Genomic DNA, 27,288 nt, shown 5'->3' with positions numbered 1-27,288 from the left:
TCACATCACCAGAGTCCGGGTGGGCAAGGCGGCCATGTACTTGCGCGCCTGATCCGTCAGGGCCATCTGATCCTCGATCTTCCCACAGGACGCTGACTCCCAGGCGTTGTTCAGATGCTAAATTAGAACCAGGCATAGAGATCTGGGGTGAACATCACGAGATTTATATTTTGTAGCCCCAGCCAAAGCCAGGCCCACCTGCGATTACATGTTGCGTGAGCACGCGGTGGGATGTCATCTCATCTCCAGAGAAACCGAAATACCAACATTTAAAAAGCAAACAAACAAAAAAATCCCCGACCCTGCTTTTCAGTACAGCGGCCAGAAAGAAGGGAAGGCCAGACAACCTGGAGAGGGGCACACCACAAGAGCCTGGACCCAACACACCCACTCCTCTTCTCAAACACTGTCTTCTCTATGAGGCCACATCCATTGCCTTGCCTTTAATCCTTCCTTTCTGTGAAAGGCCTGAAAAGGGAATTTTCTTGTTGGCCAACTGAACAGTCCACAGGGCACAGGTGGGCTGAAGCCCACAGTTACCGTGGTCGGCGCCATGGCTGCACACAAGTTCCCGCCAAGCCTCCATTCCAGCAGTAAGGCCGCTCTGCCCCTGCCGTCCCCAGCACGTGCCTGCCAGCAGAGCCCCTCCGGCAAAGGAGGAGGAGGGACGGACGCCTCTCAGCAGAAACAGCATTTTAATTATCGCGTAAGCCACTGCACTTCTTGTGGTATTTATGGAGGTTACAGACACCATTTAGTATAATGCTGAAGTGAGATAAACATATCTGCAGAGGGCTGTGCGCACTGTATTTATTTGCTCACTGTACATGCAAGATGTTTCTCGTTGCCTTGAGCTATAAACAGTAATGAAATTACAAAGGTCCTGGAATGTACCAGTACACACACATTTACACACACGTTTTTTTCTATCAAACTCTTTCAGTTACTCAGTGCATCTGCTTTTCCATCTCAAGGTATTTACTAAGGCCTGAATAAAACCTCTATTATTAAATGGAGCTTGTTGCACAGATACCCTGCGTTCCAAAAACGCATGTGTCCATGCTGAACAGAAAGCTGCCTGCCAGCAAGGGAATCCCAGTACTGCTGAAGATTGAGGTTTATGCCCAAGATACACCAATGAAGACAAACCAGGAGAAACCCTTTTCTATTTTCCTCCGCTTTCAACAAGGATCTTTTTGCAGTTCAAGATCTACAAAGCTCAATGAGATGGCCAAGGCCTTCCCAACATCTAGGACACTGGGTGAAGCATAATTTAGTGGGCCGCAAACTGCTGAGAGCAGAACAGACCTGGTATGCCCACAGGTCTCCTTGCTGCTCCTCCTAGTTGCTGACTGTGCAAGAGGATCCTTAAATTATTGTCTGGCCTAAAGGTTCAGAGAATGTTCTTCTGACTGTAATCAGTGTTTTCTGAGATGTAGGGCTAGTAAAAGGCTGGACAACATATGAAATGCAGATGATTTCTCATAACATGCCCTAATCAGGGCACTGGTACAAGCACAGGTACGGCAGTTCCCTGCCTCGGAGGGCTTAGTCTAAAAGGGACAAAACTAATGTCTAAGTAAGCAGTGTGGCCAAGATGAGGGCAAGTATTTTAGTGCTCTGTAAACTTCTGCTGGTTTTCCCTAGACACCCCTTTCTCTTTTCCATAGACGAGTTCCAAATGTCTCTGCTTCTGCTGCCTTTTTGCTGGCAAAACTCCTGCTGAACTTTTGTGGGAGTTCCCCGTGTGAAGGAGAACCAGGTCAGGCCTCAAACCTTAAAGTTACTACAGTGTTTTGTGGGAAAGCCGCATCTGTGAAGGGAACAAACATGCCCTACACCTCTTTTCTAGAGTGATTCAACCTGCATGGCTATGTACCTTGTGCTGTGGCTCAGCCTAGGGCATGTGCCACAGCCAAAAAGCAGGTGTGACATAGTTTCTGCATGCCGCAGACATGCATGCGACATGCCACAGCTTCTTTTATGTTTTAGTTCAACAGCTTCCAGGGTGACTTTTTCAAATGCAGCTACATCAGCTGGGAACCTGCAGCCTCCTGTTGATCCTAAGTGGGACTCAGGCACCTGTGAATATTTTACCCTGTTATTTGAGAGGTATTTGCATCAGGGAGCAAATGAATGCCTGGTACGATGCCATCGGATTAATTTAGAAGTCAGATTTGGTCTGTACACTTCAAAAGCATGCGGTGGTTCCAGAATATCCATCATTTCAATGGATAAAAATATGTGTCCAAACATTATCTCCCAAAGCTCAAATGCACTGGTCTAGAAAAGTGGGATCAGCAGTCCCTTTCGTAACTGAAAACATGTGAGGAAAAGTCCATCCGTCACAGTATGTCAATCTTTGAAAAATAGAAGTAACTTCAGGCAAGTAGTGTCCCGATTTCATAAATTAGACTTAATTGTTAGTACCTACACTGAGCTCTTTGTATTAACAGCCATTTGCTTAGAAAAGAAAAAATAATAAATCTGTATCCTGGTATCTCCAACATCTCAGCAGGCTGCTACATGTCACTCATTCCACTGAAAGCCTGGTCTTCGTTTAACCTGATGTCATCGCAGCAGAAGCTGCGCAGGCAGGCAGGCAGTAACCCTCTGCCCTCCCTCCCGGCTCAGCTGCCCCAGGGCAGCACTGGGCAGCAGCCACAGCCAGGGCAGGAGGATCAGCTTCAATGCCTGACTTGAGTCTGCTTGAAGAAGACTTGAACTCAAGTTTTACCGCAGAGACAGTGTGGGAGAATCTCCCCACAGAGTTTGACCCTTGTATTATTTTCCTGGAAATGCACTACACTATTTTTTGCCTCTTAGGACAACTTTATACAAAGACACTACCTTTGCAGTCTCACCGAGGGTGGTGAGAGCTCTGCTCTAGTAAAGAGAGGAGAATTCAACCCAAAGCAGTTGTATTTTCAGAAGCAGTCTATTTACTAAGCCAGCTTTCAATTCTATCCTGGGGAACTCAGATAACATTTAAAGTGTGTATTTTTAATAAACATTTTCTGTCTGAAGCCTGGGCTCTCGGCAGCCAACACAAAACAAAGCACAATGCCTTTGCCTTGCCAGCCCTGCAGCGCCGTGCCGGAGGCACGTGTGAAAGTCATCCTGACTCGAGAAGTTTTACTTCCCTCCTTGGCAGGGAGTGCTGGGTCCCACGGCTCGGGCAGAGCGCCTTGCTGGCTCTGGGCATGCACAGCTCTGGGAGCACCTGGTAAGAAGGGAAAGCACAACGCCTCCTTCCAGGCCAGCACCGCAGAGAGTATCGACAGGGCTCTGTTACAGGAAAGCGGCGCTTAGCGAATGTTTCAGAAGAGACGTGGGCAGAAAGCTGGAGGCAGCAGGAAAACAGCACAAAAACCCAAGTCATGCCACTCCTTTACGCAGAATGCTCGCTGCATCTCCCCCACCACATTTCAAGGTCCAACTCTGCAAATCAATGAGTGCAGACACAACAGCTTTGTAACTAGAAGCCTGACCCAAACCCCACCGAAATTGATGGGCATGTTTTCATTGATTAACTGGGTTCATCCTACTTAAATTCCGCCATCTGAAAATGAGGCATTTGTTTTGGCACCTAAATCCCTAGCCAGTGGGGAAAGAGGGATTTCCGCAGTACTATTCATGCCTTTTTTTTTTATTATTGCCTCAAAAAGTAGGAGACTACTCTTAGCTTTGCTGTCAATTAAAAGAATTTAAGCCTTTTCAGTCAGTACTTCCAGCTGTATTTTCTCTCCTACACACAGTAGCTTTCTCTAATTTAAAACAAGGAGTGGGATGGAGAGGAAGGTACTACTATGCGTTCCCACAGGATAAAATTACAGACCCGTGGTATGATTCCAGCTATGTCATTCTCCCTGGGTCATCTTCTTTTTCTTTTTTTTTTTTTTAGCCTCACTAATTCTACCAGCACATCCTTCTGGCAGCAGAACTACCTCACTTATCCTGTGCCTTCAACTGCCCTCAGGCAGATGTGAACTGTAAGCAAACTGTCAAAACTGTAACTGGCATATCCAGTTAAAGCACTTTAAATAAAAAATTGGACCATCTTGAGAAAAGACTGTGGAAAGGTGCTTTTCTAACAGAACTAGTCCTTCTGCACGCAGAGCCTGGACTGCCTTCATGTGTGCTACCTGCATGGCTTTAAGAAAGCTCCTGTGCTACAGCACCCTGTGTGTTGGGAGCGGGTGCCAAACACCAAAGGCTGCTGCAGTCCTGCAGTCCTGAGCTCCCAGACTGATGATCTGTAGTAAAAATCTTTGGGTAAAGAACCGTGCCAGAAGACAGATTTTAAATCTCCACTACACTGGCAGGTATCTTCAGCAAGGCCAGCAAAGCTCCTGGTGTTACAGGCGTTTCATTCAAGTAGTGCTGGCATTTAAAGCAAACAAACAAAAAAGGCCAAAACATTTAAAATATTCTAAAGGCTCACACTTCTAGAAGGTATGTTATCATGTTTCTCTACTGCAAAAAGCTGGATTTCTTGACAGTTTTCCCTTAGATTTCATGGGATGGGCAATTCACAGAACATGCCCCTGAACAGACAGCTTGCAGTACTCCTTCTGCAAAAGTGCAACAGTCAGCAGCATCAAGAAAACAGATTTCCTGGCAGAATACGATGCATAACATGTAGAATAGCATGGCTTTCTCTTCTGTAAGGGCACAGAACCAAGAGACACCCTTCTTCTGGTCAAGACCAGACAATAAAGATTAAGGAAAAACTCAAGTGACCGTAAGTTATTTCTACTTCACTTGCTAAGACAGAGCACAGTTTACATTCGTGTTGCTAGTTCTCCTCTGGGGCATGGGACACCCTTCTCCTAAACTCTGGGTCTTCCCCAGTTACTCAGAAATACAGCTTGCTAAGCTTGAGAGAGTAAGATGGTCCAACTTGTCAGCTTTTATTATAAGCCTGATACCAGAGCTAGAAGGCGCTACTTGGTGGTACTTTCAAGAGCTTAACCCTGAACCCCTCACCAGTTCTGTGTGAGATGTACCAGCTTTCCAAGTAAGATTAATGGGGGAGATACAGAAATGGGCTAAGAACCTGCAGCCCACATTAGGATGTTCAGTCCCTTTCTAGTTTGGTTGTTAAGTTTGTTTGTTTGGGTTTTTTTTTATTTGAGAATCACAGTACATTGCTGCAAATGGCTGACAATCAAGCTGTGCTTTTCTTCCTTCTGACAGACTATCCTGCTTGGGGCAGTTGTAACTCCTGCTGTGTTTGCAACCTAAATTCTGCTGCCCTGGGAGGAAAACATGGGGTGGCTGACTTGTATCTTCCAACCTCCTTTTGCTTCCCTCACCTGTGCCAAGCACCACTCCTGTACACATCAGCTGCTGGGGAGAGAAGGGACAACACAAGTGAGGGAAACCCACAGGGCCACCTTTCCTTGCTGTACAATTCTTAAACCTCCTGGGACTTGAACATGGCATGCTTCCTCCTCTCCCTTGACTAAAAGAAGAATATCAGAGTTTGGCATCTTCTTGCCTCAAAAAAACCCACAGAGGAAAACCAGAGAAATGCTGCCGCTGTCAGAGAGCGTGCTGCCTCACCTATAGGCTTTGTCTGACAACCAGCTGCAAGTGAAATTCCACATTCCACTTTTTAAACAGAGAAAATTAAGCCTAATGACAGCTCACACTCGTGAAAGGTTAACCAACGGTTTTAAAATCCCTTAAACTTAGTCTTTAAAGAAAATGGTTACACAAACCGCTGAAAGTCAGGAAATTCGAGTTGAAACGTGTCAGTCTGTGGTTAAAAAATGGAAAGTGACAGGAGCTAGGGGTTGAAGAACATTCTCTTTAGCGTGCAGGGCTTCTACCTTGTGTTGTTTCCTTTGTTACTGGGGGAAGAAGATATCAAAGCAGCACTATTTTCTTAAAAGCTTCCATTTCATGGTCTCTTTTGATAGCCTGCAGGGTTAGGTGGATGGTCTATGATTTAGCCTACTTTTCCATCTGTTCAAATGTCTATGTTAGGGTAGTTTGTATTAGGTACCACCACTTGTTTGATTGGTTATGGAACTTAATGTGAAATAAAACATAACTTTTGCCCAGGAATGTCCAGAAACAATTTTTACATAACTTCTTAGGAGGCATTATTCAAGTAAATCAGCTGCCTGCCTCAATAAGGGCTTCATAGGTTATCCCAAAATCTTAACCCTTGAAAAGTTCCTAGTGAGACCAAAATCTCCCTACAGTGAAACCAGGTATTTTCTGAGTGATAAAAGTATAGGATGCAAAAGTACAGGGTGTAACTAACTCCACTAATATAAAGCAGAAGTATTTGGGATCCACACAACAGAGCATAGTTCCACCCCAGCTGGGTTTGGCGAGACATCTCTTATTCCTGCCAGGAAGAGAATACCCCGATGCACAACTGGGGGATCTGCACATGGAATAAAAAAGCCATCTGAACCAGAAAGATCCTACTTGCAGATTCCTTGACATCCAACCTTTTATGGAGAGTTAACCAGGGGATCTGATGAGGATGAAGGCCAAACTCTTCTCAGATCTAAGGGGACTCTTTCTCCCACTGCTCTGGTGCAACTCTGATAACCTCATGTTCCCAGTGCAGTTATGTGCAGCTACCTGACCTCACATGCCAAATGACGCAACATGCTGTTCCTCCTGAGTGATGGTGAATCATATCATGCAATCTGATACGGTCACCAACTATTCTTTACTAAGCTGAGTATATGATCATTCGTGTGTCCAGAATGCAGTAAAAAAAAATTGCTTAAGAGATTGCTTTGAGCATTTGTTACCCATTGCCTTCTTTGGAACTTAACAACCAAACAATAAGTAGTCGGGCACTTTGATGAGCCTACTGCTAGCCAAATATATTTTTCTTTATGTAAATACAGTGCAAATTATTAAAGCAGTAAAAAATACTGCACGCTAGTAATCGTGTCACCTCCCTCCTACCTCAGTTCAAATTTGAAAAGATAATGGAATTTTAAGAGCCAAGCATATTAAAAGCATACTGAGAAAAAAACTTGAGTGCTCTCTTTTTCTGTCCCTTCCCTCTCCATGCACACATCCCAAGGTGCAGAGAGCACTGTAATTCTTACTTGGACTGAAGTCAGTGAGAATTTGCCAAGTAAGAACAGTTGGATCAGGCCCAAAATATTAACAGCAGCAATGTAAACATATGCAGACACAATTAAATTTCAACCAGATGCGTTCCCTGATGTTTCATGTCTACCTGCATGCACTCAGTGGACGCAGTGCAGTGTCCACGTGTGCACCCGTGTGTGTGTATGCGTCTGGGGGGGCAATACAACACATTACAAATTACAAACTACAAAGCAGAAGAACACACTAAAGACTGGTTACGTACAAAACACCAGCAGTCAAAATGAAGCACAAATGCTAGTATTTTCAATTGCTTTGCACCCTTCAGACACACTGTGTCCTCATCACAACCATCAGGCTCCACCAGGACAGAGGGGAAGACGCATTCGGGCGGAGCAGCAGCAGTTTGTGCTGTGAAACAGAGCCAGACCGCGTGTCCTTCCTGAGCTGTGCGGGGCCCCATTCCCCTGCGACATGAAGCCAAGCAGCATTACCAGGAATGAAGCAGATCCTCCCTTTTAACCGTGACACAAAGGCCAAATCAGAGAGCGCAGCAATTGGCAGACAGGACCTCACTGGTTTAAAACGTCTGTGTTTCATTCTGAGGAAGCTAATTGTGCCACTGCTGCACAACCCCCTTGCCTCGTTCTTCGTTTAGGATTATGTTTCTGCTGAAACACTGTTCATTGGCAGAGAGAGTAATTTTACCTTCATGCCAGTTCACCAGGAAGCTGGATACTAAACGTTCATTTGGGAGCTTTTTTCAACTGGTTTTTCTTTCAGTTTGGAATGTTTTAACCGCTCAGATGAGTTGGGACATAATTTTTAACTCAGTTCCTACTTAAGGAACAGTCCTCTTTATCAAAACAATGAGAATACCTGACTTCTAGCATGCAAAATGAAAGGCTTTTCCTGACCAGGGAATGGGATTCAGAACTGGCCACAAATTGACTCACATAAACTTCCTGAATGAAATCAGCATTGAGTGAGGAGAGAAGGTTAAACAAGCCCTTTCATTTACAGCACCTTGTAAAGAAATTATTTTTAGATAGCAGGAAACATAACAGTGTTATGCCAAAGATCAAAAGATCTTATTTTACAGGCAATTTGGATGCTTTGTTTTTATTAGTCAAGAGTGCAGGCAGCTACTCCTAACCGGACAACCCACAACGTGGTCTGTTTAGATACCTGAAAATTTTGCCCTAAACCTATGGAGGAGCCCGGGATTTGGTTGGGGGATGTAGCCTGGCAAGGCATCAGGGCTGAGCACATGGGCACCCACAGCCTCCTCCCATGCCCCAGCTGGGGAGCTCCAGTGACCTTGCAAAACTGGAGCCCTGAGCAACTCTGTTATGAGATGGTCTCATTTCGGTCCCTAAATCACTGGCCTAACCTAGGGGAAGTGGATCTTCAAACCATCCTCTTAGCTGCCTACCACAGTGCAGCTAAGACAGACAAAAAGACATGAGAAAAGAACAAATAAGCAATAGGGAGAGTGAGTCTTTGGTCCCTATGGATACCCGCATGCAGAAGGGAGACGCAGTACCTTCTCTTCATCAGTTGATTATTCAAGGCAAAATACGAACCTATCCCATGGCAAACTGTGCCAAACAGGGACATGTGTGTAATTTTAATATTTTGCTTTATAACGCCAGGCTAGAGACATTTAATCAAAACCAGGTTTTGTTCATTCCTCCCTACTGTAAATAACCCCTAATGCAGGTTCTGGAAAGAGGGAGGAAAGAAAGGATTAGCCATGTGGACTGTCTGAAAGTGAAGAACTGTGGAGTTGTATTTCCTTTCTGACAGTGACTCACCCTAGGGAATACTACACTTTCCCTCAATATGCCTGTGTCACTTATCCATCTACCTCAAAAATACAGACTGTGGTGGAAAGATAATTGATCACTATCAACACCACATTTCACTCTCTGAATGACTTCTGTCCACAAGAGTTGACAAAGAAGCTGTTAAAGACTTTGATGGGCTTTAACAGGATCAGGCCCTGTGTAATAGGTATCCAAATATTTTAAAGCACAGCAAACGTGTGTTTGTTAACACTTGGAAAAAGCATAACTGTGTGAAACCCAGCCTTACATCTGGCTTACATTAAAACAGTTGCACATTCAGTTCAGTTCAGAGATCTCAAGAGGTACAACTGGCCGTAAGCATTAGGAGGTCCCTTTTACATTACGATTTACAAGCACCATTTACAACCATGTTTCTGGTGTGACACTAGCCTATGCTCAGGGAAAGGCCATCCTGCTGCCTAGCTGGATGGGCAACACTGGCTGCATCTCCACTGGCCAGCCAGGCAGTACCAAAGTCTCTCCTCTTGCCCTGAGGCCAGTGACGAGTTCTGGCCGCCACCACCACCACACCATTCTGCTCTCCAAAACAGCAAGAGACACCTCCAAGAAGTCTACAGGAAAAAGCCTCTGGCCCATGTTAATGCTCGATCCTTCCAACTTAACACTGGGTTACTATGCCCCATGTATTGGGCTTTTAGAGTCACAGACTGATTTGGGATGGAAGGGACCAACCCCCCTGCCACAGGCAGGGACACCCTCCACCAGACCAGGTTGCCCAAAGCCCCATCCAGTCTGGCCTTGAACACTGCCAGGGAGATGGCAGCCGCACCCTGTTTAGCTTCTTGGCACAACTGTGGCCACTGCGTCCTCAAGCTCCACAAGTAAAGTGAGATCCTCAATCCCCCTCATCCGAACATTTCATTCTTCCACATCCAAAACTTAGAATCAGTCTGTGTGAAAGCAATATTGATATATATTTTTATCAAAGAATTTTTACCTGCAGTGGACTAGCTATTGGCCTGTTCCTAGGTACTGCAAATGTTTTGTGAAAACCACCATCCCCTTCTGACGCAGGCATCTTTAAAGCGGAGCTGGTAAGAAGGTTCTTAATAGGAAAAGAAAAAAAAAAATTCAGTCACTCAAGACCTGAATTAAAATGTGTTAAAAGCAAAGCCAGCCTGATTGGAGAGGGTGCAACACTGGGCACAGTCACAGACTGGGTGTTCAGCATGGGAGCAGACCTCAGCCTCAGGTCCCTGGGTCATGGCTTTGGAGGGGCGTTGTCACATGCAAAGGGTTTTCATCCAGTGAAACTCTCAAGTGCAAGAACATGAGTAACACTGAATAGTACTGGTGAAGCAAAGGGAACCATGCTCATGCAAGGTCTCCTTTGCACAAAACAGAAGAGATTCTCTCTTTCTTTTACCAGTTTTAACTCTGTGACCAAGTCATTTCCATACCCAGGTGCAAGCATCCTCCAAGTGCAAGCTCAACACAAAGATCATGGGCTGCACAATGACTGCAACTTCTGCTACCTTCTACAGGCATTGCAGTGATACAGTTAAAGAGTGAGCTTTTTCTTCTTATGCTTAATACAGGAAAACAGTAAAGAAATAATGAATAACGCCTACTTATGAGGGAGGTCAGACAAAATGGTTTTTTCTCTTGCATTTAAGAACAAAACAGGGATGTACAATAGAAAAGTCATTTGGTGGTGTGAGAACTTGCACTTACTGATGCATCTTCCATAGCAGGTGCATGTGTAAAGAGCTGAGTGTTTAAGTTTTCTTCTTCCCAGTGATTCGAGCAAAAAAAATTTCCAGCTTTATCTGTTGGAGACTCCACCTAAAAGCAGGAAAAGCACCATGGTAAAAACCAGTACTCATCTGACCAGGAGATTTATCTGACAGTTGCTTAACAAACTGAATAAATACCCTTTGCAGCCATGCATAATGCACGTCTACAGTACTGTCTTTTACAGGACCCTTGCTTTTTGCAGAAAAAAAAAGAAGTTCAACGTTCTCAAAAAAATCCCCACCCAACAAAACTTTGAATATTTGCACTCAGCACTCTGTCAGTATTCAGGAGTTTAATCCCCTAGAAAGGATTGAGCATATATGTATTTTTAGAACTTTAGTGACAAAGTAATATAATGCAATGTCCTCAAATGTTCAGGTTTCTAAGTCACTCCATGGAGCTTGGTCCCTGTGGGGTTCTTCTATAGTTTTCCCCAATATTAGAAGGATTCAATCCAAATTCCCGTCTAATTTTTTTTCTTTTTAAGTTTCAAACGAAAACTGCATTAGAACGGCCCAAGCAAACCCCTGCTGAAAACAGCAGAAAGGCTTCTATGGAAATCAATGGGAGATGAATTAGGCATGGCTAGTATACTATATAGAACCGACACTAAGATCTTGGGGCTCACATGAAAGAAAAACAGACACAGCTATTTAACAGAAAAGGTATTGGTCTAAGTTTCTCAGCAAAGAGGGATGAATTAAATTGCCTCAGGTAAGTTCAAGATTTACCTCTTGTTTGATTTTCTTCAGCAAAGGGGGTCCACTTTCATGTAGCCCAGCCACTATTGCAGATTCCTCCGACTCCTGCTTGATAACGTCCTGCAGATCTTCTACAAGATGAGTCGGAGTTTGAGGCTGAAAGGAAGAAACGTTATATCCAAGTCCCAGAACATCCCTCTGCACTAATATCAAAGCAACTTTTATCATTGTTTCCTTCTTACCAGCATCTTCAAAGGACCATATTTGATTTCCTGAGCGGCAAGTGCGTTTTTGAATGGAGTGGGTGTTCTTGGAGAGCTCTCTAATATCGACCTCTTGATTGCTGGAGTTCTGAAACTTTAAAAAGAGGGAGAAAAACTTTAAAAGGAACATGCTTGGAAATATTACCTCTTTACAAAAATACACGCATACGGCCAGTGGCTGCTGCAAGACTCGAGACAAACATTTTCCAGCAATCCTGTAATCCATTTTGCTCTTCTGGCAGAATGTCTATTCAACTGTCATACATTGGAATGGCTTTATTCACAAAAACTGGTGAGTCCATACGGGTGATTGTTCTGCAGTAATATCCTACCTCTGCAGCTACAGAGCCGTACAGGAGATTTTACTGCAGACTAACAAAAATCTGAATATGTTAGCAAGTAACTCTGCAGGAAGCACAGAGTCACCGGGGGCTTTGGCTGGGTGCAAACCTGAAGAAATGAACCCTTGTGAATTTGACAAGACAACGTGGGAACAGACTTACACATGATTTTCCTTCTGAGCCTTAAAAGTCTGGTCCCTGTGGAATGGTGTGGCAACAGCCATCTTATGGCCACACACCGGTGTGGAAGATAGCGCAGGGTTGTCCAGGTTCAGGTTTTCATGATTGGGTGGGGTGTTTAAGAACTGCAGGTAGAGAAAGGAAAAATCAACACAGGAACATCCAGATTAGAAGGTTGGCTTCTCAACAAAACAGATTATTTCCTTCTCATTGACATAAGTGACTCCCCTGACCCTCGGATGCAGGCAGGTGTATGTGGGGTGCCTGACTACAAGGTAAAACAATATTCAACAGCGTGGCAGGAGCACTCAGGAAGCCCAAAAAAACATTTTGAGAGGGAAGTTATAAAGAGACTGACACTCCGTTATTAACACTCTCCACCACTTTAAGAGCCAAATCTTAAAAGCCCGATTTGGATTTGCTGCAAATAAATTTTAATTAAGAGTGCTCAGCTGGTTGAAAATGAGTGAGGGATGTTTCAGAAATAAACTCAGAGGAAATGGTGCTAAATTCCACAAAGATTTATATGGGGAATCTAGGCACTTTTATGGCAGTAAACAAAGTGTTTATGAGAGGAAAATAAATTTCCCATCATCTCTCTCAAAACAAAGTGCTCCATTTTCAACAGCATAAAATGAAAACTGCCACCTGTGATGGGTGTGTGGAGTGTTTTGGAACAGAAACAGCTGACCAAAAAGGAGGCAGCAGTATTAGTTTGGAGAAAATTGCTTTTGCATGAGTTCTACTTAGTAACCTAAAATATTGTTTCCATTTCTAGTGTCTACAAATCTGCAAGTGAAGCGGTATCCTTTATTCTGACACCGATTCACCTTGTTACCTTCTAGCCTCAACTTTGCATTGTATTAAAATACACTTTGGAAAAATATGGCATGTAAGAAAATATGGATACTGGATAAATGATTTATGGTAACTGGAGATAGAGTGGGCGATCATTGCACGCAATCTTTTGCTATCCTTCATGAAACAGTCTTCCTCTGACTTCAACGACTGAAGCCAAACCAAGACAAAACCAACACAAACAGGCAAACAAAGAAAAAAAAAAAACCAAAACACTTTTAAATAGTGCTACAGCTGTGAAACAAAGCAACCACCAACAGGAATTTGGAAACACATGCCAGGCCGTCATAACAGGCCGTTTTCCTCCTCATTCCTATGCCATTCCACTCCACATGGCCCGGTTTGAGGACAGCAAGCCCGATTTGAATTTTCTGGTTCTTGTCAGTTTGTCTCACAACCTGAATGCTATTTAAATGCAATTTGGGGTTTTCTAGGTCAATGAATCATACTGTAAGTGGACAGATATGGAAAGTATTACAAATGATCAGAAGTGTTAAACTCTAGTAGCTGAAGGAGTTAAGAGCAAGAGCAAAGCAAGTGATCGTATCTCCAAATCGTATATCCAAAATTTAAAAAAACCCAAACAAACCCAAGGCCCACAGATTAATTTAAAAGAAGAGAATCAACAGTTAGCTTGCCAGTGATCTAAACTCAGCAGTGAAGACAAAGAGCAGTGAGAAGATTCAAACGCGGAATGAAATCAACAAGTGCAACGGTAATTAGTCATTTGTTCCAAAGGATTAGTTTCTAAATTGTTAAGGCTGGGGTGACTTTTGAGAATTAGTAACATCTGTGCAGAAGTCTTGATCTACCTGCGAGGGAGAGAAGGGCAGGCTTTTGACAGGGGAGCACTTAGGAGGAGTTGAGCTGCTGACGTCAGCTAGGACCAAGGTGCTACCGTGGCCACTGGCTAAGGGGCTGGAGTGCCCTCTCCTTTTGCGAAGAAGGACCCATGGAGCCGTGCTGCCCTGTGAGGCAGATAAGGACTTTGGTGAGCCAGGAGAGCCCTGACTCGAAATGATTTTGCTCAGGTTTGTGATGGGGTGTCCTTGAGGTCTACAAGCACTGGCCCCTCTTTGCTGAAGCTGCGTGACTCTGCCTGAGGGAGCTTTGCTAGCCGAAGTGTCTGTGTCTTCAAAGAATTCAAAACTGCTGAGATCACCCCATGATGAAGGATCCTGAAACAACGTGGGAGGCACGAACTATAAGACAGTGTATAGTGCCACCTCATGAAAATACAGCACTAGGATATGCCCATAACCAACAACAACCAAGTCTTTCCCACTTCAATTCAGTTTGAACCCGTTTATTTGAGTAGTAACACTGCGAATGCTTATTTGTGTTTTCAGTATATACCTTGACCACACCAAGCTGTCTAATACCCTAGCAGTGTTGTTGGCAACTGAGTCCCTAAAGAAACAATGCATGAAATGATGTTGTTACTGTCTACATGCACGAGGTTTTTTCCTTGATATGAAGAACGTGCCTTTCGCTACCAAAAAAACATGTGCCTTGGACTCTAATCTAAGACTGGTATCCTCCTCAGCTGCATGCCTGCTCTGGACATGCTGAATGGGGCATGATGCTGAGTGAAGGAGACACCTCTGCTGCTGAAGGAGGATGCCTCCAACAAATGTATTTCAATGTACCACTTCTGTTACATGTAGTATCCCAGAGACCACAATGAGAAAAGGCCCATGCCAATGTCAGTCAGCTATGTAGCACTTGAAATGCATGTTTCCAGTTCTTCACATATGCCAGGGCAAGCTCCTTAAACTTCTGAGAAGCAGCTACTGAAGCTACAACAAAAACTTTCAGAACAGTATGCAGGTATGTGAGCAGCCACAGGTAAACCTACGGCACATGTCCCTTCAAATAGAAATATAATTTCATTGCTTCAAATCTTTCACGGTGGCTCTGACTTTATTTTAAGTAATACCAAGAGATCGTTTCAAGCTCCTATTGAGCAGTTTGCTACCAGACACACTCCCATACCAAGATGTAGCAGGAAAGGGAGACACCCACAAAAAGCGTACACATCCACAATGGAGGGCTTCATTTATGAGCAGCCACGTTTTGTTATGTCAGAAACTATGCTTCAGACCTTTTAGCACTTAGAAGTTACTCAGAAAAAAACAAACCGCATTTAGGACTCTCCCAGTTCCTCTCCCCTTACTCTTTGACAACACACGAATCCACCTGAAGCGGCAGGTCTACTTACGGAGTCTATTAACTGGAGTGTTTCTGCAAATTCTAAGATATTCTTAACATTGTCCAGGATGTTGCTCTGGTGAACAATCATGCACCGTGCAGGGGATGCACTTTCCTCAGGTAAGCAACCGTGATCCACCGGTGGAGATGGAGTGCAGTGGTGATGTTCCCCCAAACAGGAAACAGGTGCATTGTCACCACTGGTCCTCGTACTATCAGCAATCGTGGTGCTGTGCCAGCCGGGGTAGTTTGATGTGTGGTTCTGTGTCTAAAGGAAGGAGAAAAAAAAAAAGGGGGGGGGAGAAAAAAGGCAGAAGGAACTTAGCAATGAAATTGCACAAGGTGTCAGATGCCACTGGAGGAAAGATAAAAGTAGTTGCATCATCATCTAAAAGCTTATGCCTATGAAACAATTGTCAAGATGTTTCCTTTCATCAGTGCAAGATCTCGTTTTAAGTAATATCGGCATTGTATTTGTTATCCCAAAGTTACCTCACAATTTACTTCCAGGATTATGAGCATATATCGTTACTAACACATAATCAACTCATACTGTGATACTCCACAAGCTAAAAAAGTGTCTGCAAGTCATTTTCTGTAAGAAGCAAGAAATGGCAGGATTTCCCTACTGAGCGCTCAGCACTGTAGAAGGCTAAAGGGTTTAAGAGTTAGAGTTGCTTTGTTTCCTTATCTCCTTTTCTTCTTCTATCCCTGTCTAGTGCTACAGCTTACACCAATGCAATGAAGAGGCTGTCAAATCAACGTGGTTAGGAAAGCAGAAGAACAAATTAACAGAAGTTTCTTTCCAGTGTGATCATGCAACAGAAGAAATTGCAAAACATTAACTAAAGTTAAAAAGTGGCCAAACTAACGTATCATGCATGCAGTTGTTTTACTAATAATTTAAATATTACCCAAAAAAAAAAGAATCTGCTGGCTATCACCTATCTTCAAAAACGATTTGGGGGTTCTTGGCTTTGGTGATGGTGTTAAGTAATTACGTAAGGGTTTTCACACATTAACATCCAATACAACGAAGAGTGAGAGTTCAGTAATAGCCAGCATTTGCTCCACACATGCAGTTATGAAGAATCTAACATATTTGGAGAAGTAAAACAAACTGTCAAACATGCACCAAGTCTGAAGCTTACAAAGTGTATAAAACACAGCTGAAGGAAAGAAAACAACAGAGAAGAAAAAAAATCTAATGTACAGGCACTACATTTTCATCACATGAACCATTGCACACTTTCAGAAATGCAGATCCCATCAGTTTAAGATCTGTGGGGTTTTTCATTTTGCTATAATCATCATGCTTCCAATATTACATTACGTTTTAGAGCCCAGCCCTGCTCCAATTTTGCAAAGTAAAATACCTGCAAATTGTACGGTGCTTTTGGCTTTCCTTTTTTTTCCCAATAAAAGAATTTACAGAGCAAATACAGATAATTTATGTGCTATGTTTCATCCTTTTAAAACGGAAATATAGAGCCTTAATTAGTATCAAAAGCAGAGGGGGAGTAAAAAGTTAAAAAGACAAGCACTGGGGTAATGCTGCTATCCCTCCATCCAAGCACACAGTGACAATCTTACTGGTAATGCCTGCTGCCCTTTCAGTTCATTCTCAGTCGACATTAGTAGCAACTCTAATTCCTTTATTCGTTTTTCTTTCTCAGGGTCTTCATCATTATAGTGTCTCTGAAATTAAGAGTTAAGGGAAAAGAAAAGATAAAGGTCTGATAGGATGTAGCAACTAAAATGCTTATGGCTTGCCGTCCTGTGGTTATAACAGCCAAATTAGACTCAAAGATGAAACGAACGTCAATTGTGTTTTCCACTACCAAAGTCCCTGCTGAATTTCAGTACAGACATTTGAAATGGAGAAAGCGAAAGCCATCACACCAGATGTCAACTACCGTGTTTTAAATCCACTTCAGAAGATGCAATTATTAGCCAGGTTAGAACTCCCCCACCTTCCCCATTTTCTCTCTCCGCCACACTTTAAGATATGTTAAGATATGTTAAGATATTAAAGTGTTCCCTTAATGCCTGCATTTTGACTTAGCAAACATTTAACAAATTGACTCTTGAAATGATGTTCAAGTTATCTACCTGAATAGCTGCAGCAGCTGGCTGAGGAACATTGACAATATTTACATGCAGTGCTACTGGATATGGGATCTGACCAGGGACCTAGGCCAAAAAGGAAAAGACACTGAAAGTTATTATTTCTATTGCATTACCTGCCTGCATTGTGATTTCTGTGTTAAACATACTTTGGTTTTAGGTACTTAATATTTGTAATCTGTGGAGATGAAATAGCAAAAACCCCATTGTTTACAAGAAAAGTAAACAGTTTTGGGTTTTTTTTAGGAATATGACAGTGGGCATTACAGAGGAAGAAAGAAAATACATATATGAAATATCTACCCTTCCTGTATAAGAAAAGATTAATAATTTACAGATGCATTTGTCAGATTTTTCTAAGTTGAAGTGAAAATGCAAAAGATGCAATTTATTATATTCTAAACTCTACAATGCAACTGTCTTGAAGCAGCAGCTTGTTTCAATATTAATCACTAATAGAAAAAGAATCAGATTAAAAACAATAGTTGTTTACTTGGTTCCGACAGGCAGCCCACCAACAGAATATTACTGAAGGGAACGTGGAAGACTTTGCCACAGAACACAGAATTACCCAGATTCAACTGATTTTCAGCAAGTGTAATATATTCACCACTATAATACATAGTACTGGAAACACGTTCCCTGCTTACAGAATGTTTAAAATGCCAAACCCAGTTCCACCAGCTGAATGCTGGCAACTGATCGGAAATGTGTGCGTTTTCAGGAGTGAATGATGTCGAAGTTAAAGCAGTCCTTGCCTGACATCAAACACACAGTCCACTGAGACTGGGAGAAAACCCTTTGTGCTTCCTGAAATCACACATGGCAAAACAACAACAAAAAAAGAAGCCCCCCCCCCCACACACACATTTTCAGGCGCTTACATTTTGCGGCTCAGAGATGTGGTAGTAGGGGTAGTCACTGCTCAGCGGGGGCTGGCCGGCTACTGGCAGCTGTGCAGAAGGTGGGTTGTGAGCAAAGGCCATCAAGTGGTTGCTCTTCTGAAAGCCGGCGGCTGCTGAGGAGTGACAGGCTTTGGAGGAATCCTGCAGGTAGCCCTCCTGCTCAACCTTTCGGCGCATAGTGGAATTCCAGTGGTTCTTGATGGCATTATCAGTTCTGCAACAGAAACACGAGCTTTTGAGGAGTTTTAAAAAGCCACGTTTCCAATTCAGACTGTGATTAATGGGCAGGAAATTGCTGTTGGCATTTCTGTTTAAACCTCGAGCTGTTCTCTGACCTTCCTCCTGCCCCTACCTTTACAAATACTACTCCCATCTTAGGAAAGATGAACAACATAGAAGGTAGGGGGGAAAAAGTAAAAATCAGGCTATGGTGGGCTGCGCCCTTTTTGAAGGAATCTCTAACCCTTAGGTTCTCAAACTACAAAATTAGCAACTTCAGCTTCACCTCATTCCCATGAGGTGAGGTGACAGTGAAGGCTAATGCCCCTTTGAGGCTACTCTAAAGGACTGCCAACACATCTTGCTATACCTTAATAGTGCACTGGAGTTTTATTTTATCTCACCGCTGGAAGGAAAAACTGTGGAGAACAGCTGTGAAGAGACTAACTTCCAAGTGACTTTCCAGCTGGCCATCTAGCCAATGACAACATCTTGCTGTACACACAAATTCAGTAAACAAAGCTGTTGGCATTTTTTTCTTAGCTGGAGAAAATTGAGATTCAAATTCTCACATGCATGACTCAAAAAAAGCAAACTTTTCTAAGTCTGTGAGAGTTTAGGAGTACTCTCAGGAACAGCTCCTCTGTTTGCAAAAACATCACCACCACACGGTATTGTTGAAAGCAGGATCTGTGATGTGTGGAAGCTACCAAAAAACCAAACTTTCCAAGGGGTAATTCCTTTCCTGTTTTCTTCTAGAAGGTGAAAGCAGCCTAGGGAATGCCCACTTAAAAGGACATTATGGGCTTAGGCATTATATTTAGATCTCGAAGTTGTTTCACCAAACAGCAGGAATGAAAATGGGAAGGGAAACCTCTCCCTTGCTTACATTATTTGCTTCACTACCTTTTATGTTGAGTCAGTTTTACTACAGAGTGAGTAAGACACCAAGTCTCTGAAATTAGATGCAAGCTGAGCATAAGCTTTCAGACAAATATTTCCAGGATCAGAGTTTGAGGAAGTTGATTACTCCTGCTTCATACATGGACTTTTATCAGGTTAAAAATATCTGTATGATTCAGAAGCAATTACAAATGTTGAAGCAGACTTTTCTAAAATAATTTCAAATAAACAAACTGGATTTCACCTTGAAGGTATACCCTTAGCTGAATGTAAATTATGCTCCACTTGCAGAGCCTGATCTGATCCTTCACTGTTAAACCAATGTGAATTTTGACAGTTAGTGCAAGCACAATTGCACAGACATTTAGGAAACTGTTATGGTCTTGCTGTAGTTACTGAGGGTTTTTTACCTATGGCAAACATTAAAAGCATGTAAAAATAGCATAATGTTCCATGTACTGACCAAACAGCGCAGTTCCCCACTGAGAAAAACGTACACCAATGTCACTGGCTTTCCAGGTTCTGATTCCAAATTTTTTTGATTTATTATGTGCAGCCTGAAGCAACTGAAACAGGCTGCTCAGACCTGCAGCTTTTTCCTTGTTTCCTATTCAAGAGCTAAAGGTATATGTCATTACCGTCCAGGCAGCAACTTTGCAATTTCTGCCCATCTGTTTCCCAGCCTCTTGTGTGCCTGGTAAATAATTCTATCTTCCTCTTCTGTCCAGGAGGTTTTCTTCACTTCTGGATTCAAATGGTTGTGCCACCTCTCCCTGCACTGTTTTCCAATCCTTCCCTTCAAATGCTTAGCAATGACAGACCAGCGCTTTGGACCGTATTTCTGCACGAGTTCTATTACCTTCAAAGAAGGACATAAAAACTGCCTGTATTTAACGATGCATAATGAATCAATGACATTTTTCTGTGGTGGAGCAATATTTTCAATGACATTTCTCAAAATCACCATGGTAAAACTAACAGACAATTAAGGTTCCCCACTTCCCACTTAACACTTTTACCCAAAAGGAAAAATCTGGTAATAGTCAAGACATTTTTAGACTGCGTTTCTACGTTACAGTGCTGTAAAGGAACATTAATTCATTTGTGTTGAAATTGACACAACTACTAAGCACTGAAACCACATCATCAAACTCTCCTCTGGGCATATTAGTGTTGAGACCACCTAAGTCTGTAGGAGTTTTGCCACAACACATGAAATCCTCTAGCAAGGCATTAATCAGACGGAAAGGAAAACTGATTACCCGTTGATCCTCCTCTTTAGTCCATGGACCTTTGATAAGTTCTGGGTTTAGTACCTTCTGCCATCGGTGCTGGCACTGAACATCTGTTCGATTCTAGTAAAATGTAAAAATATGCAAAGCAGATCATTCTTTAGACAAAAATGAATGTAGAGTGACAAAGCTCTTATCTAGGCACACTTGTTTCTGACCTATTTCAGCTGTGACCACTAAACAATATGGAGCAATGGACTAGGTCTGAGAAGGTGCTCGACTATCACTTTGCTCAGTGAACTAGATGATACTCCCTTCGTTCCTGCAGTGACGTATCACCAAAACTACACAAATGGAGTTGTCACCATCTGGCACAATAGCAGTCATGTTTTCACATGCAGTATTTCTACAACAGCCGAAGTGTTCACAAAACAATTAGCTGCTAAACCACTCTTAGAATTCATCAGAGGTGTTTTTTTCTCTGTGCTGAGACATTTTGTTTCAGTGTCACATCAACCATTTACTGTGCAAACCCCCTCCAGCCCCCACTGTTGCTTGCTTGATTTGTTCCCACCCTTTCTGAGTAATGAAAGGAAAATTAAGGTAAGGGTTTTCACAGTATTCTAAATAAATTTCTGAGGTCTCCATCCACGGAGGTTTTATATCTCCTGCAAAACTGTAACTATAAAGCAACCACTCCCTTTACTCTTACTTGGAAACCTCTGATAAAGAGTTGTCATTAAAACTAGAAACAGAAACTAATATCCACGTACAGGAAGGAAATTGGCAATGACTTTCCAGTCTTCTGTGCCATTCTGCTCCACAAGCTTCTTCAGTTTCTCATCCTGAATCATTACAAAAGCAAGACAGAATTAATATCGCAATCTCTTACAAATTAAACACATTCCATTCTAGCTTTTTATGCATCTATTTGTACATCCTGAGTCTAAGTGCAGGTGTTCTGTAGTCTTCTCATGTTTTTAACTGCCTAAATATTTTTTCTGCTCCTGTGGATTTCAACAGTTCTCCACTGTGCTGCAGGAGAAAGCCTGACTTCTTCTGCGCTGTTCTTTGACATGCACCACACATTCCCCTTTTGCTGCTCACAGCAATGTAACTGTTATTCTCCTACTGGATTTACAGGAAGGCATGGAGGTTTAAATGCCAGGCATCGGAACAACAATGCCACTCCTTAACACTCAGGCACCCAGCTGTTTGGGGGCCTCTGAAAATCACAGCCTTAAGCTTTATATGTCTTTTAAGTAATAGGAACTCCGGTAATTTGCTCATTGCCTATCTGTGTACAATGAAAGCACACTAAAACTACTGGCTCCATTTTGCTCCTGACCACCGTGAGGAAGTTTTGCATACTCACAGTAGAAGAAATTTGGCCCAGTATTTTTAATGATAAGGCCAGAAATGTAGACCCTAAAGACAAAAGAAACCAATCTCATGCACTGGGAAATACTGAGATAGTGTAAGACAAGAAGTGTAAGAGAACTGCCCCAAGAGATAAGAGGAGGGGAGCAACCCTCCCCTTCCCTGATTAGTGCCTCCCAGTACACTCCCAGCTCATCTGACAGCAAAGTGGCCACTGGGCTCCACAGCCATCCCATCCTCCCATCCACATCCTCCTCTGTCAGAGCAGACTATGATTTAAAAGAAACAAAAAATGCTTGCAAGAGGTGACCTGCCACTGTTTATATATCAATATACATTGCTAGAGAGAAGAAAGGCAAAACATAAGAACTGTATTAATGTATTTCACAATAAACTCAAACCAGTTAAATGGCCACAGGATATCCACCTGGCATAGGAGTTTGATACCACAATCCACCCGGAAAGTCAGCACAAAGGTACCATGACTAAACACATTCTGACCTTCAAAACCAAAAGACATCTTGTATGCTCAAATTTCGTACTGCTGGATTTCTTTCTTCCAGCTTTTAATTTATTTCCACTCAGAATCATAACACCGCAATTAAAGTACAAATTTCAAATGGCACAAAAGGTCTGCAGCAGTTTCTGCCACAGTTGTTTGCTGCTGTGGGACACTAAACACACGTCAGTTCTCACATAGCAACCGTTTTCAAACAAAAAGAGGCAGCAGTAACAATCAAGCATTGCTGCAGGTGACTTTTAATCTGTTTCTCCAACAGGGATTACACGGAGAATCACACACCTGTAGTGTAGACTGTGGTGGACATGAAAAAAAATGGTGCTTATACAATTTATTTGAAAGAGAAGAATGACCCTGCAAGTTGAATGAAACACTGAATGTAGCTAAAGGTTCAAGAACTTTGTCTTCATTCATATACATCGCACTGTCACTTAAATTAGTTTGCAGATAAGGAACTTGGAGAAGAATGTGATCCATACTCCTTCCATCTTTTTACATGCAGGAGACGAATGAACTCGGATTTACCTCTTCACGGGTCCACCTGGTTTTTCCTAAGTGGCGTTTTCCAGTCTTAGGAAGCAGACCGTCATAATCGTGATCATACATCTCAACATCTTCATCATCATCATCACTGCTATATATACTGCGGAAGGAAACACGACGAGACAGAGAGGAACATGAGGACTTGAGCTACTTAATTACAAAGCACAAAAACCCCACTACAATCCTCACAAAGGTTACACAGATAAAAGTTTTAAAACTTGCACAACAAGATTTTGTTCTGCATTCTGTTGTTCTAGTATTCTGAACTGGTTCTGCTGTTTTTGGTATCCACAGATACAAGCAAAGGGCTGGCAACCTTCGTATTACCGTGCATGTTTAGACCTGCTCTTACTGTTAGATCAGTGGTGAATTACACATTTGGCAAACTTTCAACCAATGAGGGTTTCAAATTAAAATACAATGTTTGGGACAATAAAGGGAACTAGAGGCTGTGTCTATTACACAAGCGCATGTTCAAAATCTTTAACTCGTGCCACACATTCTGAAATATATTAGCATTTTTGTATGTTTAATAGAGCAGATATCGTTCCCAAACAAAACAGGCTGTGTCTAACTGCAGAAAGCTAGCCAATAATAACTTTGTTTGGGAATATGGCTGTGGACCCTATATGTGCAAGGCAAAAGTTTCTGCAATTAAGTAAGGCCAGTGAGTAGTAGCATCAAGATATAAAATACGCCTGCCATTCATGGGTCTCGACCGACGAGGGATGAGGACGAAGATATTTAATATCCTGTAACCAACAAATGAATGACCAAACCCATTTTATACTCTCCATTTCTCTAACTTGGGACTTTATTACCTCTGCTCTGTTTCTAAATACCTCATACTGTTTTTGAAACACTCTGCTACTCATCTAATTCATGACTAAGGGATTTCCCCAGAGGCTATCTATGGGTAAAAAGGACTCTATTACTCTTTTCACAAACAGCACTTGCTCTACCCAGTTAACTCCAACTGGAAAATAGTGTTTTGCAACAGGAGCTGTCTTTCTGGTGGGTAGTATTTTATTTCCAACTTTTAAGATGTGAGCAGCAGTTCTGACACTTCAGCTCAGACATGACAACCGCAAGTGCTAGAAGGGAGAAAATGTCATGCTAAGAGACTAAAAACTGTGATATATCTAATGGTATGGTATGCTGTGGTATGTTGAGGTATGACTAAGACATTGAAATAAAGCTATTTTGTAACAATATTATCGTTGTTTATCCCATTAACCTATGTGCAGGAGATCACTTTTTAAATTAAGCTGCAGCAAAGCACAGAGACTGGTAGTCAGGATGCAAACATCTCCAAATGCAAGCTGTTAAACATACATTCTTTCAAAATACACTGGCCTAATCACACCTTACATCTTCAGCCCTGTTTTCTGGCCTGTGGCACGTGCCATGAGAACTATGCTACACGTAGGAAGTTTTCCACAGCCTGCCGTGATGTGTGTGGCCTTCCCCGAGCCTCTGCCGGGTGGCCCCTGACTCACCCACCCAGCCCATCCTGCCACCCTTAACTCTCCCCCAGCCCCCACAGTCCTGCTGTCTGCCCGGCCCCACTATTCTCTCGCTCCCTATTCCCCGACCTGAAATCATGTGGGGCAAGCACCTACTGAAGCTCCGAATCTGCACACCGAGGTGAACGCACACCCCTCGCTCCCGGCTGGAGCCTCCCAGGCTTGCAGCAGGGCCAGGCACTTGAGCAAAGCTCTCCCGCTGCAGCTGCTACCAACGCGGCTCCTTCCCCAGCCGCCGCTCAGAGTAGATTCACTTTTCTAAGTGACACGCAGAGACAGCTGTGCGACTGCCCATATGCCAAAGGAAGTTTTGTGGCTCAATTTCCAAGTATCATTTTGAAAATGACTTTCGCAGATAGTAAAAGCACAAGGTACACATCCATCGGTGACGCTTCCTGCGCAGCGGCGTGTTTTGGGCACCGCAGAGAAACGCCGCTCTGCCACGGCAGCACAACACCGGCGGCGAACAGGTTAAAGTGGTTTAAGTGCGGTGCCAGTAATGTAACCGGTTTATTTAAATAACCGGGGCCTTGCTGGCACCGCGGGACTCAGCCGATCCCGCTGTTATTACCTGCCTCCTCCAGCAGGAGAAAAAGGGCCCTGGGATTTCGGGACGCTCGGTAGCTGCTTTCGCCAACCGGGCTCTCAGCGCTGCCCTAAAACTTTCTATTATTTTGCCCCTCCGGCCCTATAGCCCTGAAGCCTCCCGTGAAGCGGCACGGCAGAGGGTCGGCGACCCCCGCCCGCCCCCGCCGCACTCCCCCGGCAGCAGCGCGGGGCGTTTCGCCCGGGCAACCCACTCGTGCTGGGGAAAAAAAATAAGAAGAAAAAAAAGAAAAAGAAATAAATAAAAAAAAGAAATAAAAAAGGAGGGGGTGGAGAGGAAATGACTCGCTGCTGCTACCGTGATTGAAGGAATTCGGGCACCGGCCCCGCGGGACAGATCCCGTTCCCGCGGCGGATCCCGCGCCCGCGCCCGCCGGGCGGCCCCGCGCCGCGCGCGCTGCCCGCGCCGCCGTGGGGCGGCTGCCGGCTGAGCCCCGGGCGGCGGAGCGCCGCGTCACTGCGGCAGGCGCCCGCGAGGCAGGCGGCCGCTGTCCCACTCTTTCGGAAGACACGGGCCGGGTGATTCAACGCCAGAGCGCCGCGTCACTGCGGGAGGCGCCCGCGAGGCAGGCGGCCGCTGTCCCACTCTTTCGGAAGACACGGGCCGGGTGATTCAACGCCAGACCCAGCGACACCCCCGTTCTGACATTGAAAGTACGGCCCGACGCTCGCCCGACGCTGCCTCCTCTCGCACCGCCAGCCCCTCTTCCTTAGAAAGAGACCCCCCCCGTCCCAGCTCCCCAAACCCGCGGGACGGGGCCAAGCAGCCGGGCAGGGAAAGGCAGGGCTGCCACTTTCTCCTCTGTCACAGCCCAGCCGAAGGGGAGGGGAAGAGGGGAGGATGCCGGGCTGCAAAGAGAAAGAGAAAAGAGCCTCCACGTGTCCGACCCGCCGTCCCCGGCTAATTAGACAACAACCCCGCGCTGTGCTCCCGCCCGGCAGCGGCGGCACGGACACGGCCACGCGGCGCCGCCGTCCCGTCCCGTCCCTTCCACCGCTCCCGGGGCGCCGCCGCCCCCTGCCCCTGGCGCGGCACGGGGAGGAAGGGATCGCTCTGGCCAAGAGCGCGGCGGGCGGGAGCGGGTGACAGCTCCGGCCGAGCGTCCCGTCGGACCCGCAGCCCCCCCGCAGCTGCCCGCCCGCGCTGCCGCTCTCCGGCATGTGCCGAGCGGCGTGTGCGGGAAAAAGCCGAGCCCCGCAGGGGGCAACTAGCTCCGCGGGGGAAAGCCGCGCTCCCGAGTGCTAAAAGGGTCGCCGCTGTAAGAATAAATGTAAGAAAGACCAAGAAGCGAGCCCGGTCCCCGCGCCCGCCGCCCACCTGCCGTCCCACCCCGCTGGGAATGAATGAATGAATGAGAAGGGACGCGCTACCTGCCGCCGCCGACCCAGCCCGACATTGTCCTGCCCTGCAGCTGTGGGACGCGGAGCCCCAGTTCCGCGCTGGCCCAAGCGGGCAGCAAGCCCCGTTGCCCGCGGCCCCACCGCGTCCGGCAGGCGTGCGGCGCGGGGCCCGGGCGCCCCGTCAGCGGCGGCTCTGCGGTGCGTCCCGCTGGGCTGTCGCTCCCCTGGAGCCTCCGGAGGAGGCGGCGATTCCCATCAGAGTAGCCCAGGTGCGCAGAGGACGGGGGGCTGCACGGCCGCCCGCCGCCCCGTCTGCCGGGGAAGCTCTTCTCCCACTTGCCGCCTTCCCTCTCCCCCGACCCGCGCCCCGTCTGACAGGAGCGGAGCGGAGCCGGCCGCCCCCCGCCCGCAGACAGCGGGTTACCTGTGCCGGGGTCTCCGGGCCATCCTCGCACCGGCCGCTGGGGGAGGAGGACGGGGGAGCCCGCGCCCGCCGCCGTGCCCTGCTGCCGGGCTGCGCTCAGGCGCTCCGCCGCCGCGCACGGGAGTGCCGAGGAGCCGCGGGAGGAGGAGGAGGAAACAGGTTGAGATTAAAGAGTAAACTCTGTAAACAGAGATGCCATCAAACAAAGGGCCCTTGGACACTCCCCCTCCCGCCAAATCTGGCGCCCCTGCAGTGCGCAGGCGCCTGGCGCCGCGCGGCGGGCCCGTGCCGCGGCGGCGGGTTGCGGA

At 45.1% G+C, this 27,288-nt stretch overlaps 1 protein-coding gene across 3 annotated transcripts; it reads right to left on the bottom strand.

Annotated features, from left to right (window-relative positions):
* On the bottom strand, window positions 1–27,003 carry MYB (MYB proto-oncogene, transcription factor; the record flags this gene model as incomplete). Of its 3 annotated transcripts, XM_084261729.1 has the most annotated exons (15): window positions 1–117; window positions 9,901–10,008; window positions 10,638–10,748; window positions 11,432–11,557; window positions 11,644–11,758; window positions 12,168–12,310; window positions 15,265–15,522; window positions 16,848–16,952; window positions 17,367–17,447; window positions 18,266–18,500; window positions 20,047–20,267; window positions 20,671–20,763; window positions 21,414–21,485; window positions 23,066–23,183; window positions 26,981–27,003. In XM_084261729.1, the coding sequence occupies 15 exons, from the start codon at window positions 27,001–27,003 to the stop codon at window positions 1–3; spliced, it is 1,926 nt and encodes a 641-aa protein (XP_084117855.1). The 3 variants fall into 3 exon arrangements, with proteins under 3 accessions (XP_084117855.1, XP_084117856.1, XP_084117857.1); XM_084261730.1 differs by lacking the exon at window positions 16,848–16,952; XM_084261731.1 differs by lacking the exons at window positions 16,848–16,952; window positions 17,367–17,447.
* Window positions 27,004–27,288: the final 285 nt, after the last annotated feature.

This window comes from Gallinula chloropus (genome assembly GCF_964237585.1).
Source record: "Gallinula chloropus genome assembly, chromosome: 3".
Taxonomy (NCBI): Eukaryota; Metazoa; Chordata; class Aves; order Gruiformes; family Rallidae; genus Gallinula; species Gallinula chloropus.
Note: the sequence above shows the minus strand (reverse complement) of the source record. Positions and strands in the feature narration are given on the sequence as shown.